This window comes from Seriola lalandi, unplaced genomic scaffold (genome assembly GCF_002814215.2).
Source record: "Seriola lalandi dorsalis isolate HSWRI2012SDOR001 ecotype SW California unplaced genomic scaffold, Sedor1 jcf7180002054544, whole genome shotgun sequence".
NCBI lineage: Eukaryota > Metazoa > Chordata > Actinopteri > Carangiformes > Carangidae > Seriola > Seriola lalandi.
Genome location: NW_019525097.1, coordinates 4211746 through 4228497, shown reverse-complemented (window position 1 = coordinate 4228497; position 16752 = coordinate 4211746). Strand labels below are relative to the sequence as shown.

General features: G+C 39.4%; 1 protein-coding gene across 1 annotated transcript in view; it reads left to right on the top strand.

Annotated features, from left to right (window-relative positions):
• Positions 1–13218, top strand: part of rngtt (RNA guanylyltransferase and 5'-phosphatase) — a 91955-nt gene extending 78737 nt beyond the window's left edge. Inside the window, exons 15-16 of the mRNA XM_023415119.2 lie at positions 10032–10155; positions 12602–13218. Of these exons, the coding sequence (XP_023270887.1) occupies positions 10032–10155; positions 12602–12768 (291 nt within the window). The 3' untranslated portion in view covers positions 12769–13218. The remainder of the gene's footprint in view (positions 1–10031; positions 10156–12601) is intronic.
• The last annotated feature ends 3534 nt before the right edge of the window (positions 13219–16752 follow it).

Below are 16752 nucleotides of genomic sequence, written 5' to 3'. Positions count from 1 at the left end.
GCTTTTCCAGCTCCCAGATTTCAGTTTTGTTGAAGGCAAGTTAACACAGCCAAGATTTAAAGGAGTGCACATTGTTGAGACATGAAGATACAGTATTTAGTTTTAGTAGTATTTAGTATAATAGTTGTGTTGCTTTCCAGGTTAATTGTTTTATGTAAATTCTTAAACAGGAGCTGGGGTGTTTATTTGCTCCAAAGAAGCTGGTCTTTATCAGAGACACCCCTGGGTGCCTCATTTCCTGTGTTATCAGTGCATTTTATCATATTCTATTAAATTAATTTGGTAAACTCAGAATAATAGTTATCAGTGTGACACAGTTTTCATACCCTTCCTTCATTCACCACCCTGCTGCTCTTAAATTTTCTCTTAATGTGAGATACCGTCCTTGCTTACTAATTAATTGCAGTCAGCTCTGCTGGAGGAGCTGTGGAGGATTTTGATACTCAGTCTGTTTTACTTTGATCTTTTTTGTTCAGTTTCGAGCTTCCGTCAGTGAAAATCAACACCTCCCTGCACAGATGTTTCACTCTGCTGAGTTGGAAAGTGCTTTTGAAAGAAGTAATGGGAGTTTTTTCCTTTCTATACTGAACACGTAGAGATGCAACAGTATGCGCAGGTTTGGTAACCGTAATCTTTCAAGCAAAAATGTAAAGATTTGCGGTTTTTCTTTGTTTTATATCATTTTAAATGGAATATTTTCTGATATTTAAATAAAACGAAACAATTAATTGAGAAAATAATTACATTATGCTGATAACACCCTAATATAAGCTAGGTAAGTATTGCTTGTCTAGTTTTTTTTTACACCTTTATATTAACTCAGAACTGTGTCAGTGTAATAATTATTCCTTCATGGATTACTCTCACCACGGCTGCAACTAACGATTATTTTCTCAATCAATTGATGAATCAGTTTGACTATAAAATGTCAGGAAATGGTAAAAAGTTCCACCATAATTTCCCACAGCTCAAGGTGATGCATTGAAATTGTGTGTTTTATTCAAGAAACTCCCAAAAATATTCAGTTTACAACCAAATATGACAAAGAAACACAGCAAATCGTCAATCATAGCAGCTCTAACTCACATTACCAAATCATGTTAGGCTGTCTGTGGTATTTTGTACCATCGGCAGGACAGAGAGGGTTTTATTAGCTGCTCTTACTGTAACAGTGAGACTGAGTTCAAGTGTTTCCTGGCTGCATATCGCCTGTGTGAATTTGCAGTGTTGTGCTGTGTGGAATCACGCACACACTCCATCATCAGACCTTTGACCTACAGCAATTCACAGTCGAGTGCACTCCACAATAACAAGCAATCTCATCCATATAAGGGTATTATGGTAATTCACTGGTCCGGGGGCAGCGATGAGGTTTAGGAGAAACACGATAGAACTTTGCATTTTGTTCTACGATTTCTATTTTGATGCACATTTCTTTAATGCTATTATTCAAAATGGGAATTTCCCACTTTGACTTTAAAGATGTGTAGGCTTCCCAACAGTCACAGTCATGGTTAAGACACACAGTAAATAAGTGTTTCTGTTCCCTCTGGATTTGTCGCTGCTGTGCCAGATTCCCATGTATCAGCCCTGGGCTCTGTAACTGAACAAGGTAGAGTCTCTGTTTGCTGCTCGGTGTATAAGCTCATCTTAGGAAAACGGAGCAAATCGCTGGAGCCCTGAGGTCATCTTCTCTCAGCCCTCATGTTGCTATTTTTGCCATGATACGTGTTTAACATCCGGCCCAAGTGTGAATATGCTAAGAAATGGTAATTGCATGCCAGTAAAGGACATGGCGACTTGTGGTTTTGGCTGCCTGTATATAATATGTTCCTGATAAATCTGACATGTAGTGCCACCTCTGCACAGGCTGCGTGTCTGTGTGTGTGTGTGTGTGTTTGTGTGTTTGTGGCCTGCAGTGCTCCAAAACAGAGTAATTTTGAAATTCATGCCTTGCTCACAGGCATGTTAGAAATGCCCGCATGTCGATTAGATGTAATTTGAGGCACATTCAGCTGCCGCCTCATTTGAAAGCGTTCAGCTGCTGGAAAATACAAATGAAACCAACTTTTTTTGTAATTAGAAAAATGTTGTAATCTTCATGAAAACCTGTTTTATTGGCTCAATTCTTCCAGTTTAGCTCCGTATTGTTGTAATTCTTACACTGCTGGAACCTACAGGGAATTGCGAAAAATGAATTTTGGAAGGGAGCTTTCATGATGCTTTATCAGCTCAGCCTTTCGAAAAGGGAGAGGATATTGTGAAAGAGCAAGCCGAGTGAGACCCTTCTGTCTAGTCAATGTCTAGACTTCATGAGCATTTACTGAGAATGGTTTAATTATGAAAAGCTGATGTCTGGATCTATTTATGGATCAATTTATATTAAAGACATGTAAGATTCTCTAATCCATTGTCTCTCATTAGAAAGGAAGACATGTAAAAACATGGTCAGTCTCGTGAGAGTTGCAGCCTCCCTTTTGCTTGTTCATCAGTTCTAATTAATGTTGGCTATGTTGCAACTAAAGCACATTCTTCCACCGCATTGCTTGGCCATAGTTTCTACTGGCCATAATCGCATTGTAATCACCAAAGTAATTACTGAGATGTGGGAACATCGCAGCATCCTTAAGTATCTCTTCAACAGGGCATACACCATCTCCCAGGTTAGTTGAACTTATTTTGAAGAGTAAAATTACCACCCAGACTGGCTGTTGTAAAAATCCCTCACAATGGTTGTCCTGTGTGATGAGGGATTATTAAACACATTGAAAACTCACTTCAGGTTTCACTTCCAAATAAAGTGGTAGCTCCTCTTCCAGCTGGTTTACGACCTGTCTGATCATTGGTGCTTGTTGCCCTGTTGGACCTATTTTATTAGAGATGCACAAATCTGAAAAAAAATTTCTTTCTTTTCTAATACCAATGCTTTCTTCTCTGAAAACATAAAATCTCCTCGCCTCTCTTTCTGAAACTGTTGTAAGCTAATGTGAGGCTGTAACTACAGCTCCATGCTTAACAATAGGCAAAGAAGGTCATACACCATTTGTGAACATTTTTATTTATTATTTTTTACAAGGTTTATGAATTCGAGTCAGCATCAAGTCTAGCTGCTAAAAGTTTAATGAATATCAGTCATTATGTATGTCTATGTATTCAGTTGCAAAAATGTCTTCACTGTTAGAAAAACAAGTACAGTGTAGGTAACTTTAGCTAATGAATGTCATTATCGGCACTTAAAGTTTTCATCATAAAAGCCTACTAATGCCTAGGACTACTTCACATTAAAATGATTGTGAAACATAAGTGCAAAAGTATCAGTGGTCCCTTATCTTATCAATGCAAATGGATGGATTGCAGCAGAAGGTTGTATTTAATATGGATCTGCAACATTTGGCTGATACCCAGTATCAGCATTCCTGCTATTATTTGTTTTGTCATTTTGTTCAGAGATCTGTGGTGATAAATAATAATAGTTTTCATTTATGTTGCTGGATTACAGTAGACCTCTTCTTAGGACTGTGTGAGTGTCTTCATTGACATTGACTTCTCCTATGTTAGTCTTGTTGCACCTGCTAAGACAGATATCTTTGTTACTGCTCCACAGAGCTTTGTAACATCACCCAGGACACCTGCGGGGATGTGCAGGTCCTTTGAATATAAATAGGACGGTTTAAGTTTAGAGTTACCAGGGGGTGGGTGAAAAATGATTCACATTAGAGTCACGATTCTTATCTTCTTTAATTCGTAATAGATACACAAATGCCAAAAATAGATTATTTTGTGAGAACATTAGTTGATAGTGTTTTGTTGATGCAAAAAAAATTAAAAAGGATTTCGTCACACACTGCGGCACTTTACAAAACTTCAACCAACTCTGGTGAGGTGAAGAAAATAACTCGTACAACATTTTGCGTAATGAAAGTAGCATTGTAGCCCAGAGGCTGTTCTCCACTTCTGGAGAACAACAACACAGCAATGTTTTTCACCCATTACTCCAGAACTCCACAACAACAACAAATACTTAACTGGTTATGTCGCTCAGTAAATTACATAATCATTTTTTTCCTACAGGAAGAAGTCTGTAAAATGCTTTAAATTAATGCAGTTAATTGATTTAAAAAGCTGTACACACACGCACAAACACACTTTCTCTGCTTTTTTTTTCTGTTAATCAGACAGCGGTCCTCATCAGGACCAGTTAGCTTAACTTTCGTTATGTTATGATTCATTTGCCATTCAGTGGGCAAAGGACAGGAGTGCCCCCTTTGGTTTTTATTGAATCGAGAAATCAATAGATCAAATCCTTACAATGCCAAAGATTCCCACCACCAAGAGTTACCGCTGAGTTCTACTCCTGTTACAATAAGAAGAGTTTTCAGACTTCCTGGGTTTCTGCATTATTTCAGGTCTGACTTGTAGAAATGGTAGAATTTTCCAAAGCCTGGCTTAAGTAATGGCTGTTGATTTCCCATTTAGTTCTGCACTTTCATGGAGTCGACTTCCTGTGCAGAGCTATATGTGGCCTGCGAGTAGAGCTCATTAATCATAAATAATCTGAATGGTGCCTGACAGATGCAGTCACCAGAGACGGAGATAAGAGCAGCTCTCTGTCAAAGACCGCCGGCTTTGATGAAGCGGTGAGAGTTTGGCAGCGTGCACTCCACCTCCTGAGTGCTGAAATGCCTCTGACTCTTTTTACCTTCAATGATTTCCCCCAATTTGTACGACTCCATGTGCATCATTAAGTGAGCGTGAAACCGAGTGTTTTTCTGTGTAATCAGCGGTGACACTTTCTCATTGAAGTTCAATTAAATTATTGAAGTGAGTTTTCGTTCTGTTACTTTTTAAGAATTTTGTTGTCCACAGCTTTTGTCTATTATTTGAGATGTTGGATTTAAAAACTATAAATGCTGCCAGCAGCTGAATGTGCTGCCAGCAGATAACTTAAGAAAGACACTTGATGCTGCACAACAAACTAATCAATTAAAAGTTAGAGGGAGTCATGTGATGGAAGTCTCTGCAGGTTTTTTTGTTCGCTTTGTTTAATTGCCAGACATGACCATGTTCGCCTGCTCTCCCATTATTTGTCTCTGTTACACATTATTACCTCGTTTTTCTCCTCTGAGATCTCCTTAGCTCTGATGTGACAGCCAATCTGAATGCGTTGGATAATGATCGGTATTATACGTATTCACTCGAGACGTGGCGCTGACGTCATTTAATGGGTTCATGTGGAGGTGCTGGACTCGCATTTGTTGTGTGACACAGCTATTTAAGACCACCTATAGCCATAATCTGAAGTGATTACATTGTAGATAATACAGCATGTGAGGCGACTATTCACCTTCACTTTATAATACACAATTTGCCGAACCATTCAGCTGACTTGGGTATATTTCATTAGGAGCTGATATTAATGGACAGAGGACATCTAATGCATTCTGTTTGAAAGCATATATTAAAGATTGAACATTAGTTTTTATACTTTGCATCAGCTGCATTGTTCCCCTCTGAGGGGGTGTTTGTTCATGTTCGTACTTTTGCATCCTCTCTCTGCTTATATATTCTTTCATCTAGTTTCTCGTTATTAAAATGGACCTGAGTGCTGCCGCGTCACAGACCTCAGGGACGGTTCTGATGAAGTCTAGAATGAAACAAAGACAGGGCCAGGAAAACAAAACAAGCTATTCAAGGAAATTGCAAACTTTGGATGTTTACTCATCCGTGTCGCTATCTCTGCGAAAGTGCTGTAATAAAGTGTAGCGCAGTGTCCTCATACAACAGCCCGCTCAGATTCCAATATTTGATAAAGAAGCAGGTTGACTCTGTATGTTGTGCTCTGGCTGGTAAAAGGTCAGCTGTCATAAATTCTTAGCATTTTATTTGTTTTTGGCCCCAATTTCTGCTTCATTGCACGATATAGCAACTATATGTGCTGGTCCCATTCTCGCTGTCTTAGGATAAGATTTAGGTTTGGATGCGGAAATCATCTGGGAATGATCGCCAAAAACTTTTGCCTCTCATCATGAAAAACACTTGTAATAGCCCAGTGTGTGTTTGTCTGTCTGGCTGTTGCAGTGCTCATGCACTAAAGACTGTTGTTTATGCTGAAATAAAGATGCCCTCTCCAAACATCATTAACGCTGCTCAACAGCTAATCATGTGTTTACATGTAAAATCTTAATTTGCAAAAAAAAATAGCCACAAACTCCAGATGTGAAATACATGTAGTAGAGTCGAAATATAAAGTAACATAAAATGGGAATACACAAATGAAGTACAAGTACCTCAAATTTGTATTTAAGCACAGTTTTTGAGTTACTCTCTAGTTTTTTCTTCCAGTTACCTCCCATGCTACAATGTCAGCTTATTGTCCAGCTGTGTTGTAAAATATCCTTCAGAAAAAGTGTGAAAAGAGCACTGAGAGCCACTCAAACCAGCGGATATCGAGTGCAGATAATTGCCATAACGTCACAACTGTCCTGTTCATCAAACCACCAAAACAACATGCCAGAATAGGCCTGTTTTCACAGAAACATTTTGACATGTGACACCAGAAAAAGCTCTGGTGTAAATAATAACAGCGAATTCAGCTGAAATCCATCTAGCTGCGTTAGTTTCATGTTATTGTTTACACCTGTGCTGTTCCTTCTACGACAAGTCGAAATGTCTGCTGTGGAAACCTAAAGCTAAACCTTGAGATATTATGCTGGAAATCAGGATCAGATGATTATGAATAGTTGGGTTTTTTGGTTTTTGTCCACCTTATCACAGAATCTGATGAATATGAAACAATAACAATTTCATTTACAGTAAGAAATCCCAAAAATATGTTTCTGAGAGGTAATCATTTTAAAATCAGAGGAAATATTTAAGCCTTAATGAGAACATCAGATGACACACTGGTTCTGCACTTCAATGTGGTGAAACTCCATCTGTAAAGACACATCCATGTCAGCATTATTATTCATAATTTTGAGCCTGTGTGTCAAAACTATAATGCACAATAACAACAAATTCACTGATTGCAGAATAGAGCTTTTTATATTTCCTGTGTCCTTTTATATTTATTCAAACAATATGTTGTTATGATTGAAGCACACGCAAGGTGCAAGTCAATAAATATGGATGATTTCATATTGTCTGGTTTCAGTCGGTGACACAGTAACAGACATAAAACAGGCCTCATCTTTAAAAGCTGTACTTAAGAAACTTCACTTTGCATTTGGAAAAAAAAGGAAAAAGTTTAAGGACTTCCATGAGCACTTGCACCCTTCCTCATTAGTGTTTCGTATACTACATTCTAATCTTTATGTTGGAGTAGAAAAAGCAGAACGACTCAGCCATTCTCCGCTGCATTAGTGCTACATTGGCTGATGAAGAGTTCAACTGACAAAGTCCCTGATAACTGGTGGCACATGTGCGCTGCCATAATGAGAGAGATTTGGACGGATTAAGCACCAAGTGGTGATGAAAAATGGCAGCCAACATGTCACCCCTTACCAGCAGGAAGAGATCCCAGCCTGTAGCAGCGCGTCCCGCCTGCCTGTACTGCCCCTCACAGTTTTCTGGCAGCGTGCTGCATCGAGCTTTAGGAAGGCTTAGAGATTCTGTCGCTGCTTTAGATCGTCTGTTCCTCTCCAAATAAAGAAATGTTTAATTTACAGTCTTATTAATGTGCTGTATGTCTTCAAACAAGATCAAAGGAAGTTGTTTTAGAGACAAATCTGAATTGTGAAAATAATGACAGTGTTCGAGTTGCAAATTCTCAAGGTCATCGTATGAAATCCAACATCTAGAATTTCTCTCTTTGGCATGTTTTCTTTCTCTCCCTTTTTGTCTTCCTTCCTCACGCACTTTCATGCTTCCTGTGTGATTTCCAACCCCCCCGCTGTGAGCCCAGATGCCCCACACTCCAGGATCAGACGAGCTCTTACTTTGTGTTTTTGCGACTTGCCAAACACCAACGCTTTCCTGGCAGCGGCGCTCACGCTCTGACCTTTGCTGCAGGTCACGTGTTCACACCGAACCCTGCAGGTCGGCCTCTTTATCCACGGAGCCTCCACACTATCCTTCTGAACGGCCTGAAAAATCACAAGCGAGCATTTCATAATGACTCCCGTTGTTGTTCTCTTGATTTCTTTGAAAGCCCACCATTACCCTGTTTCAGCTGCACTTTTTGCTTCCCAGCAGCTCTAGGGTTTGCATTTTCCAAGTCCTGAGAATCCTCTCAGTGAGACACAGTCCCTCGACAAATAAACAACAGATGCTCAAATGTCTTCTTTGACTCATACTTGATCTTCAGTATCGTGTGCCATTTTCAAATACTTCAGCAGTGCTACAGTGTGCTCAGTGCGTAGAGTTGATTTTGTTTTCAAAGCAGAATATGATGTAATAAGTCAGTGATCCCGTATAGCTCAGTGGGATGAGCAGGAACTTCTGTTGCTCTGCTTTGTTGGGGGCTACATCAAATAGTTAGAGACGATCACACTGTGTGAGTGTCTGTCTATGTTTTTGTATTAAGACACCAGTTTTAGCTCAAATCCTTAAGCAGCTTTGCAACAGAGGAAAATCTATTTAACTGTTAAATTCCTCTCTCAGTAATGGTGATTTTCTTGAACCTTAAATCTCCATTCTTCTAGATGTTCCGTCTCTCATCCTTTTAATAATGAGATGCATAAAACACTTTCTGAAGTCTCACGACAGTCATTCCTTGGTGCTGACGTTCATACATTTATTTGCCTCTCAGACTCAAAGAACAAAATCCGCATCAACACTCTCATAGTTAATAGAATATCCATGTGATACCGAGTGTTTATTTTTCTTTTGGAATGTTGCAAAAAATAATAATAACTCAATATCACCTTACTGGCTTTTTCTCCCGGGGCTTTCACCCAAAACCCATGGTCTTTTTCGGCTGTCTGTTATCGCGTATATTTCCATGAAATCTGGTATAGACCGTGAGATGTGATTGAAAGTTAATGATAAAAACTAATGAGTGGACCATGAGCTGGGATTAAGATGCTTTGATATAGTTTAGTGCTGAAACAATTAATTGATTAAATAAACTTTATTGACACCACAGAGGGAAACTCATGTGGCACGACGGCCGAAGTAGATCTTTAAGAAAAATTTAAAATCTACAATACTGTATAAATTATGAACATCTACTACATACAAAAGAAACCTAAAACAAAAATGTTCTTAACACTATATGCACAACCATAAATAGTAAATATGAAGTCAATCATCAGAAAATAAGACTTTGATTATCATTTAACGTGTTTCTTCTGCAAAAATGCCAAATTTTGCTGCTTCCAGCTTCTCAAATATCTTTTTATATCTTTGTCTATTCAATATCTTTGGGTTCGGACTGTTGGTGAAACAAATAAATCAAACTGTTCTGATTCCTCAAAGTTTAATGGATTTTGAAACTACAACATTTTTATTGCAGATTTAAACAAGAATACCAGTGTAATATTTGTTTTTTGGCAAAAATGACAAACTAACAAATGTATTTGCTGCTGGTGCCAGAAGCAATATAATCCATCATGCTGAGCTGCACATTCATTGTATTTTTATCCTATTCTTCATTTTTAACATCATCGTCACTGTAGCTGTATTTCAATTTTGTAAGGTTGACGGTTGGCGTTGCCCTCCAAGCTGCCTTAAGCTTCATTTTTCCTTTTTACTGCTACTAAAAGTGTCCATTGGTAAGTAGTAAGAGCAAAAGTGAAGATAATAATTTAAAGCGTATTCATATCATTTTTGAAGCTGCAGCTACACATGCCAGTCATTGTGAGCTGTTGATTTCCGTCAGTGCAGTGCTGTCTCTGAGAGTTTTTATAATGACTGATATCCGTGACTCCCTGAGGAGGAAACAAATCTGTATATGAGACCATCTACGCTTCTGACTGCGCCAACACACCTCACAGGATTTGTAAAATTACACTGGTATTTCTTTGAGTCTGTGTTGAAAAAAAAAAAAAAAAGTACAAACCATCTGTGTCCTTTCATCTTTGTCTGCGCAGGCCACTAAAGAGCTGAAACAGTATGACAACAAGATCATCGAGTGCACCTTTGCCAACAACAGCTGGGTGTTCATGAGGCAGAGGGTGGACAAGAGCTTCCCCAACTCCTACGACACGGCCATGGGTGAGACTTCCAGCAGTTATTTATTAATATGTCACTATCTCCTCTATCTGTGTCTCAGTCTGAGTGAATAACAACCCGTCAGCCTGCGATTAATGGCTCATTCATTGCGACTGTGTGTGTGTGTGTGTGTGTGTGTGTGTGTGTGTGTGTGTGTGTGTGTGTGTGTGTGTGTACATTTTTAATCTACAAGGTGCACTATTTATTATTTTTATATTAATAAATGGATTAAATGATAATATGTATGTGAAAGGGGTCGCTCGGAGCAACACACCCACAGATAATTATCGCATCGTTATCGCCGTTTCCCACAGCTCTATGGAGTCTTTCAGCTTATTGTTTTGACTTTCTGACCCGCAGCTTTAATGGTTTTATTTTTAATGCTGCTCTCATCAGTTGAGCAGGCAGCAGTTTTCAGCAAAAAAAAACAGCATTAATAAATCCACTGCACACAACCTGCCGAGCGCCAAACAGCAGACGGACAAAAAAAACAAACAGAGATAAATTTTCCCCCTAAAGAGCTGGTAGAGACAAACACAGCTAAAAGGAGAGTCAGGATTGGACAAACGACTCCAAATGTGTGAAAATGTTGTTCCGTAGCTGCTGAATGTGTAAATAAGCAAGAGTTTGCAAATGTGGTTTTAATATTGTTTTATTTACATCTGTACAATGCACAATGGTACAATTAATGCTGCTTTATTTGATAATAATAATAAAAAATAAAAATGCAATAACATAATCAACATACATCACTTTGTAGCACTGTAAAAATGTTCATTGGGTTTAAATCAGAGTATAATTTTTTTTTTTGATGAAATGTTTTGTTTTTAAAGTTTCCGTAAAAGTGGTAGCAATGTAGTCGCTGAGTTGCTATTTCATCTTAAAGACTGAAAGTAATTTGAGTTCCACAGCTCAATAAAAGATGAAACAGAGTGATTAACTCTGTTTTGAATTCAGCACACTTTTTTTTTTTTCAAATGGTCCTATGAAAAGCGTGGCTGTAACAGCTTCCTGAAACAAATGGAGAAAAACAAAGAGAGAAGATGGAGAAGGAATGCCAAAAATAATAGTTTACCACAGTAATAAATCCTGTTTGTGTAGCAGTAACCTAAATGCGGACTTTCCAGTGCTGTACAAGGAGGCACATAAAAGTACAAATTGAAGCAATAAAAACAAGAAGCACAAGCGAGAGAAAATACATTTAAAGAATGAATTGAATTTATAGAAGAAGATAGAAAAGATAGTGCTGAATTATTAAGCTTTAGATCGTAAGGCAGGCTGTTTGCAGCCTTCGAGCCCAGATGGCAAAAGCACCCTTTATCTAAAATCTAGACGGACCGCATTTCTCCCCAAGCTGATAACAACACCGTATTCCATTTAGAAAGTAATACATAGTCATCTAAACGTTGCTGGTGTCATGGCATGGTCATGAATGTGCCAATAGAGTTGTTGCAGTGGGAAGAGCTATTTTGTGCTCGTCTGGTTCTACTAGTAAGAGTCCCATTGATTTTTGGTAAAGGCTGTGAAATCCTCCCGGATGTATCATCAGTGTATGTCTCCTAGAAAATATCTGGTCCTTTGACAACGTTTTCCAGGGTACAAGCCTGCGTACATAAAAAGTACAACTCCCAGTGTGCATTTCAGCAAGAAACATCCAATTACTGAGTTTAAAATTCTGTTACATGTGCTGCTAACAGTTGGTAGAAAAAACTGAAAACAGTAGTAGTTTAAATCACTTTACTTTTGAATTCAGCTCAGGCACTGCAGCGATGACACATTATGATTTCGCTGTTGCTCTGATTTGTGCGTCTGACTGGCTTCTTCTCCTTAGTAACTGTGGCCAAGGCTCATGAGTATTGAAATATTTATCCACTATGACGATACTAACAAAAAAAGAAAAAAACATGATTTCTCACAAAGTTTAAACTAGAAGGGCGCAGAGCACAACATAGACCAGACACTGCTATTGGCCATAATGTATAACAGGCTATTTACTATATGTTTATTTGCTGCTCATAGATAATCAATTTTAACTGATGTGTTACCTGCAGGTAGTGAGCTAATCGTATGCTAACTCTTAGCCTTGGAAATGGTTATGAGGGTATTAAACTAGTAAGTCAGGCATGCAGATGTCTGCAGCTTAAGTTGGAGCAGATACATAATGTTTGATTTAGTTCTTACAATGTCGCTTTGTGTTTTTTTGTTTTTGTTTTTAAAAAGTAAAGAAAGAGGAACTCCTTAAATGTCAAGTTCTCTTACTACAGCCCCATGCACTTCACAGTTGCTGATGGGATAATTGCCGTTTAGGGCAGGGATTTACCAATGTGGTGTTGTTGCCAGTGCTGAAATGACTGAATCATAAATTCTGCTGCTGGAAGAGTCTGTCACCATCTTATCTGTAGTAACTTACTTCCTCCTGTGTGTGTGTGTTTATTCTCCCTCTCCCCAGCTGTGTGTAAAAGCATCAGGGAGCCCGTCACTAAGGACATCCTGCTGGAGTATTTGGACCGCTGTGCTCAGGCTGTCCAAGCCCAGAACCGGAAACACCCACCAGACCCAGACGCTGAGCTAATGCCCCCTCCCCCTCCAAAGAGACCCAACCGGGCCATCCCATAGCCCACAGCCGGGCCCTCTGGACTGCTCTACGGTCACTGTGTACATCCACATCACCAGCCACATCATCCCCCCCTGACGGAAAACAGACATTTCAAGGCTTTCTCCCCCTCAGCACATTTGCTTTATCAGCCTATACATGTAAGGACTTCAGAAACATTTCATTGACTGCCTCAACGTCATTGATTTACCTTGTAGACTTCTTTGTAGCTCTAATTGCTGGTGTTCTTATTAAAATGGAAAAAACATGATGCTTAGTTTTTTGTTTTTTTTGTTTTGTTTTTTTTGTTTTTTTTCCTATTTATCTTTTTTTAAAAACTGAGCTAATTGGTATTTATCAACAGGAACGTTGTTATGGCTACAAATGACACCTGACAATGCAGACCTTGTTTGTGTTTTGTCAACTACTTCCTTAATTTGTACTGACGGAGGAGTAAACATAATCAAAGCTCATTGTCCTGTCTTGATGCTTTTAAAACGGGCAACAACACTTCAAACATCAGAGATCTCATCTAGATTAACACAAAGCTGCACGGGTTTTGTTTTGGATTCAGTTAAATTATTCATGTTGCTTTCAAATACTCAGTCAGAGGCTACCATATGTTTTCATATCAAGAATATCGAACACATTAAGTCTGGATTTCTCTTCTTATAACATAAGATTTTGTCCAAAGGAAGCCCATCTGTGTGGACTTGTGTTTTAAAGGCCACTTGGGGGGGGCGGAGAGATGACAACATGATTACACAGACTCAACAAACTTACTACAAAGGAATAAAAACGGTGAAGTGAAGCTACAGATGGGGGGGGGGGGGGGGGGGGGTTAAAAAAACAAAGTATCTTAAAACGGCTTCATTGCTCCTTGACTTAGTATTTCCTAGAGTCCGCACCATTCTTTCAGAAGATTTGCATTTGGTGGTTTGATGATGTTGGTGGCGAGCGATATCCAACATATCACAAAATCACTCATAAGTGTTAAGTTGGATTGAGATCGAGCGGGAAAGCTCCGGGGCTGAAAAATGAAGCCAACACATAAATGTTAAAACCTGCATTTCTTCGAATGGCCACTTGAGTCTGGCTCCAAAAGCGAGCCAATCGCCATAGACAACCATGTTAAAATGTACGATTTTACAGCAGAAATATATTTACAGCCTGGTACAAAAAAAGATTTTGGTCTCTCTAGCTATTTTCCTCCTTCATGACAAGTGTATGAGGGTGAATCTTAATACAACTCACCCGTTTTAAGTTTTATTAAGTCTTAAAATTCTGCATAATTGAGGGCGTGCTGCTTTGGGTGACAGGTGGGTGAGCATATGCTTGCCGCAAACCAGCATGCACCGAACTCTCGGCTCCACATGCGCCCCCACCTCTTTGCCCATTTTTAGATTAGCCAGAGGTCAGGCGGAGTCGGGCACTGGCAAGATGGCGTTAGAGGTGCAGCTCACTCTGAGCTTCCAAACCACTCTTCAGAAACCTATGAGTGACGTCACAGAGGCTGCGTCCGTCTTTATTTACAGTCAATGGTTGAGATCTGGTCATTGTCATGGTAGCAGCAAATAATTCTCATCAATTTCAAACTCATCAAACCAGTCAGTGACCCCTCGTGACCTTCTCATTAGTATACATGTTATAGGATAAAGTCAAAATCAGTCGTTTTTGGATACCAAACCATCCCACTGCTTATATCTCACAAAATGTTTTATCTGTAACGTATTGAATTTCACCATTGAATAACTCTCAGTCTCCTCACAAACAAATATTTATCTGCAGCTCCTGACAGAAATGTGCAGGAGAAACACTCAGTCCATCATCTTAAAATATGAGAGAATGTGTCACTTGCCGAGGTCTGTCTCACAGGAATAACACATGAACCGGCGTCACAATGAGCATATGCTCTGTTGAAGGAATCTCTCTTCAACAATTTCCACCACCTCTTAAACACGCTATTGTTAACCACTGACCTCCCTGTGAAAGGCAGGAAAATCAAGATAATTTCTCATCAGATTTTTAAACGCTCTCATCATCGTTCCTTTATTTTAATCCCATTGGGAAACCATTTGATTTTTTTTTTTTTTTCTTATCCTGTTGCCCACGTTGTTGCCTGTTGCTAGGAGTGTTGCCCATCTGCACGGTTTTATCACCCACTGTAGTGTTTGTAGAAATTATTTACTCGGCAGCTTTCACATGCAGCAGATTTGTAACGGGAGTTGTCCGGTGCATTGAAATTCTGGGTTTGCTTTAGACTGTGTAATCAGAGTGAAATAACGTCTCAATCAGTTCTATTTATTGTTTTTTATGAGGGACAGTCTCTCTCTAAACTAAGAGAGGATGATGCTACTGAAATGATTCAACATCAGTGAATATTTCTTTTTCTGTCTCGACTAAAAGTGTGTATTTCAGAACAATTGTGTTGTGGAAGTTTGTTTGAAATCTGTGTTTCTGCGCTCCCCTGCAGCACCAAGGTTTATTTTTAGGCCGGAGAGTCAGAATTCGTGCTTATTTTCAGGTTAGGATGACGGCAGTTGGTCGTCATACAGCATGGAGAAATTAGATCAGGAGCTGGGAAATGAATGTAAGTCAGTGGAGTATAACAATCAAGCGCGTGTGTGTGTGTTTTAAGTTCCTGTCTGTTGGTGCCTGAGGCGACTGTTCTTATAGCGGAGATAGATGAGCTGTACTCCCCGGGCTCTCTTCCCCTCTGGCTGCACATGAAAGCTGGCTGATTCTCATCAAAGCCCCGCTCACCTTTTTGTCATGAAGGTTGCTGCCACTGAGACTCATGCTGCAGGTGCAGGATCCACAGCAGCAGACACATTTAGACCTATTTTTCCCTTCTTAAATTCCATTCACTTAAATTTATCCTCCATCCTCTCAAACTGAGCTACTGGCTGCCGGATTTAATATTAACTGAAACCTGTTTTATTTCAAACCCCCTTTGGCAAAACGCCCTCTCTTTACAGTGGTTTCAGCATCATACTCCTCGTGAAAACACTGCTAGGATGGAAGCTCGAGAAAACACACACAAACACAATGAAAACGCAGATCCAGGAACATCAATAATGTGTTTTCTCTGGGTGTGTTTGTGCCCCCGAGTGCAGGAGGTAGAAAGGGGCCCGGTGCGACTGTATGGATCTGGATGTGTAAACACACTGTGTCTTTGCATGAGCACAGGTGGTTCAGTGAAGATTATGAGGCTCACTCTTTCTCGGTTCAGGTGTTGGAGGCTGGAAGACGGCGTGCTCCACGAGGATATTAAATCAGCAGAGACGACTTGAAGGCCGTTATCATCTCAATATTATCTGCATTTTGAATAATGCATTTATGTGGCTCTCTGTGTCTCTGTGAACAGAGGTGCAAAGATGGGCTTTCTATGGAGCTCAAACCAGCCTGTGTACTGACTATTGTTTGTGCCTACTTAAACAATATATGTGACATTTTTCTGTTGTCTTGAAAAAACAACAATGCCAAATGTCCACTACACACACAGTGAAATGATAATACTAGACACATACTGTATGCTTATTTTTTTATGGTAAAACCATTTCTTCCATCTTATTTCATGTATTTTCATAATTTTTTCATAGAATGTTTTTAACACCAAAAATACACTCATAGACCACTTTATTACACCTTTCCAAGATTGGCTGGTAATACACATAAATCCTAAAAAAATATGCAAAACAGCCACAGTGTTCAGCCAAGATATTCAGTATGGGCTACCAACATTAGACCTACCCTATAACTCACTGCGGTGTTGCCAGTTTTGGCGGCGCTCTGGAGCACCTCTATGGCAAAAGTGCTGTTGGACAGGTAAGTAAATAGTGGGCGGCTGTAGAAACATTTGAGGTGATATACAAAACAATTACACAAGGTACTAATGATATGCAACATTTGTACATTTGGGCTATTACAAATTCCTAAATATTGCTACAAAATTAAAGGGGAGGAAACTGTCACCAATCTGGCAACACTGCTCACGCTGTAGTAGC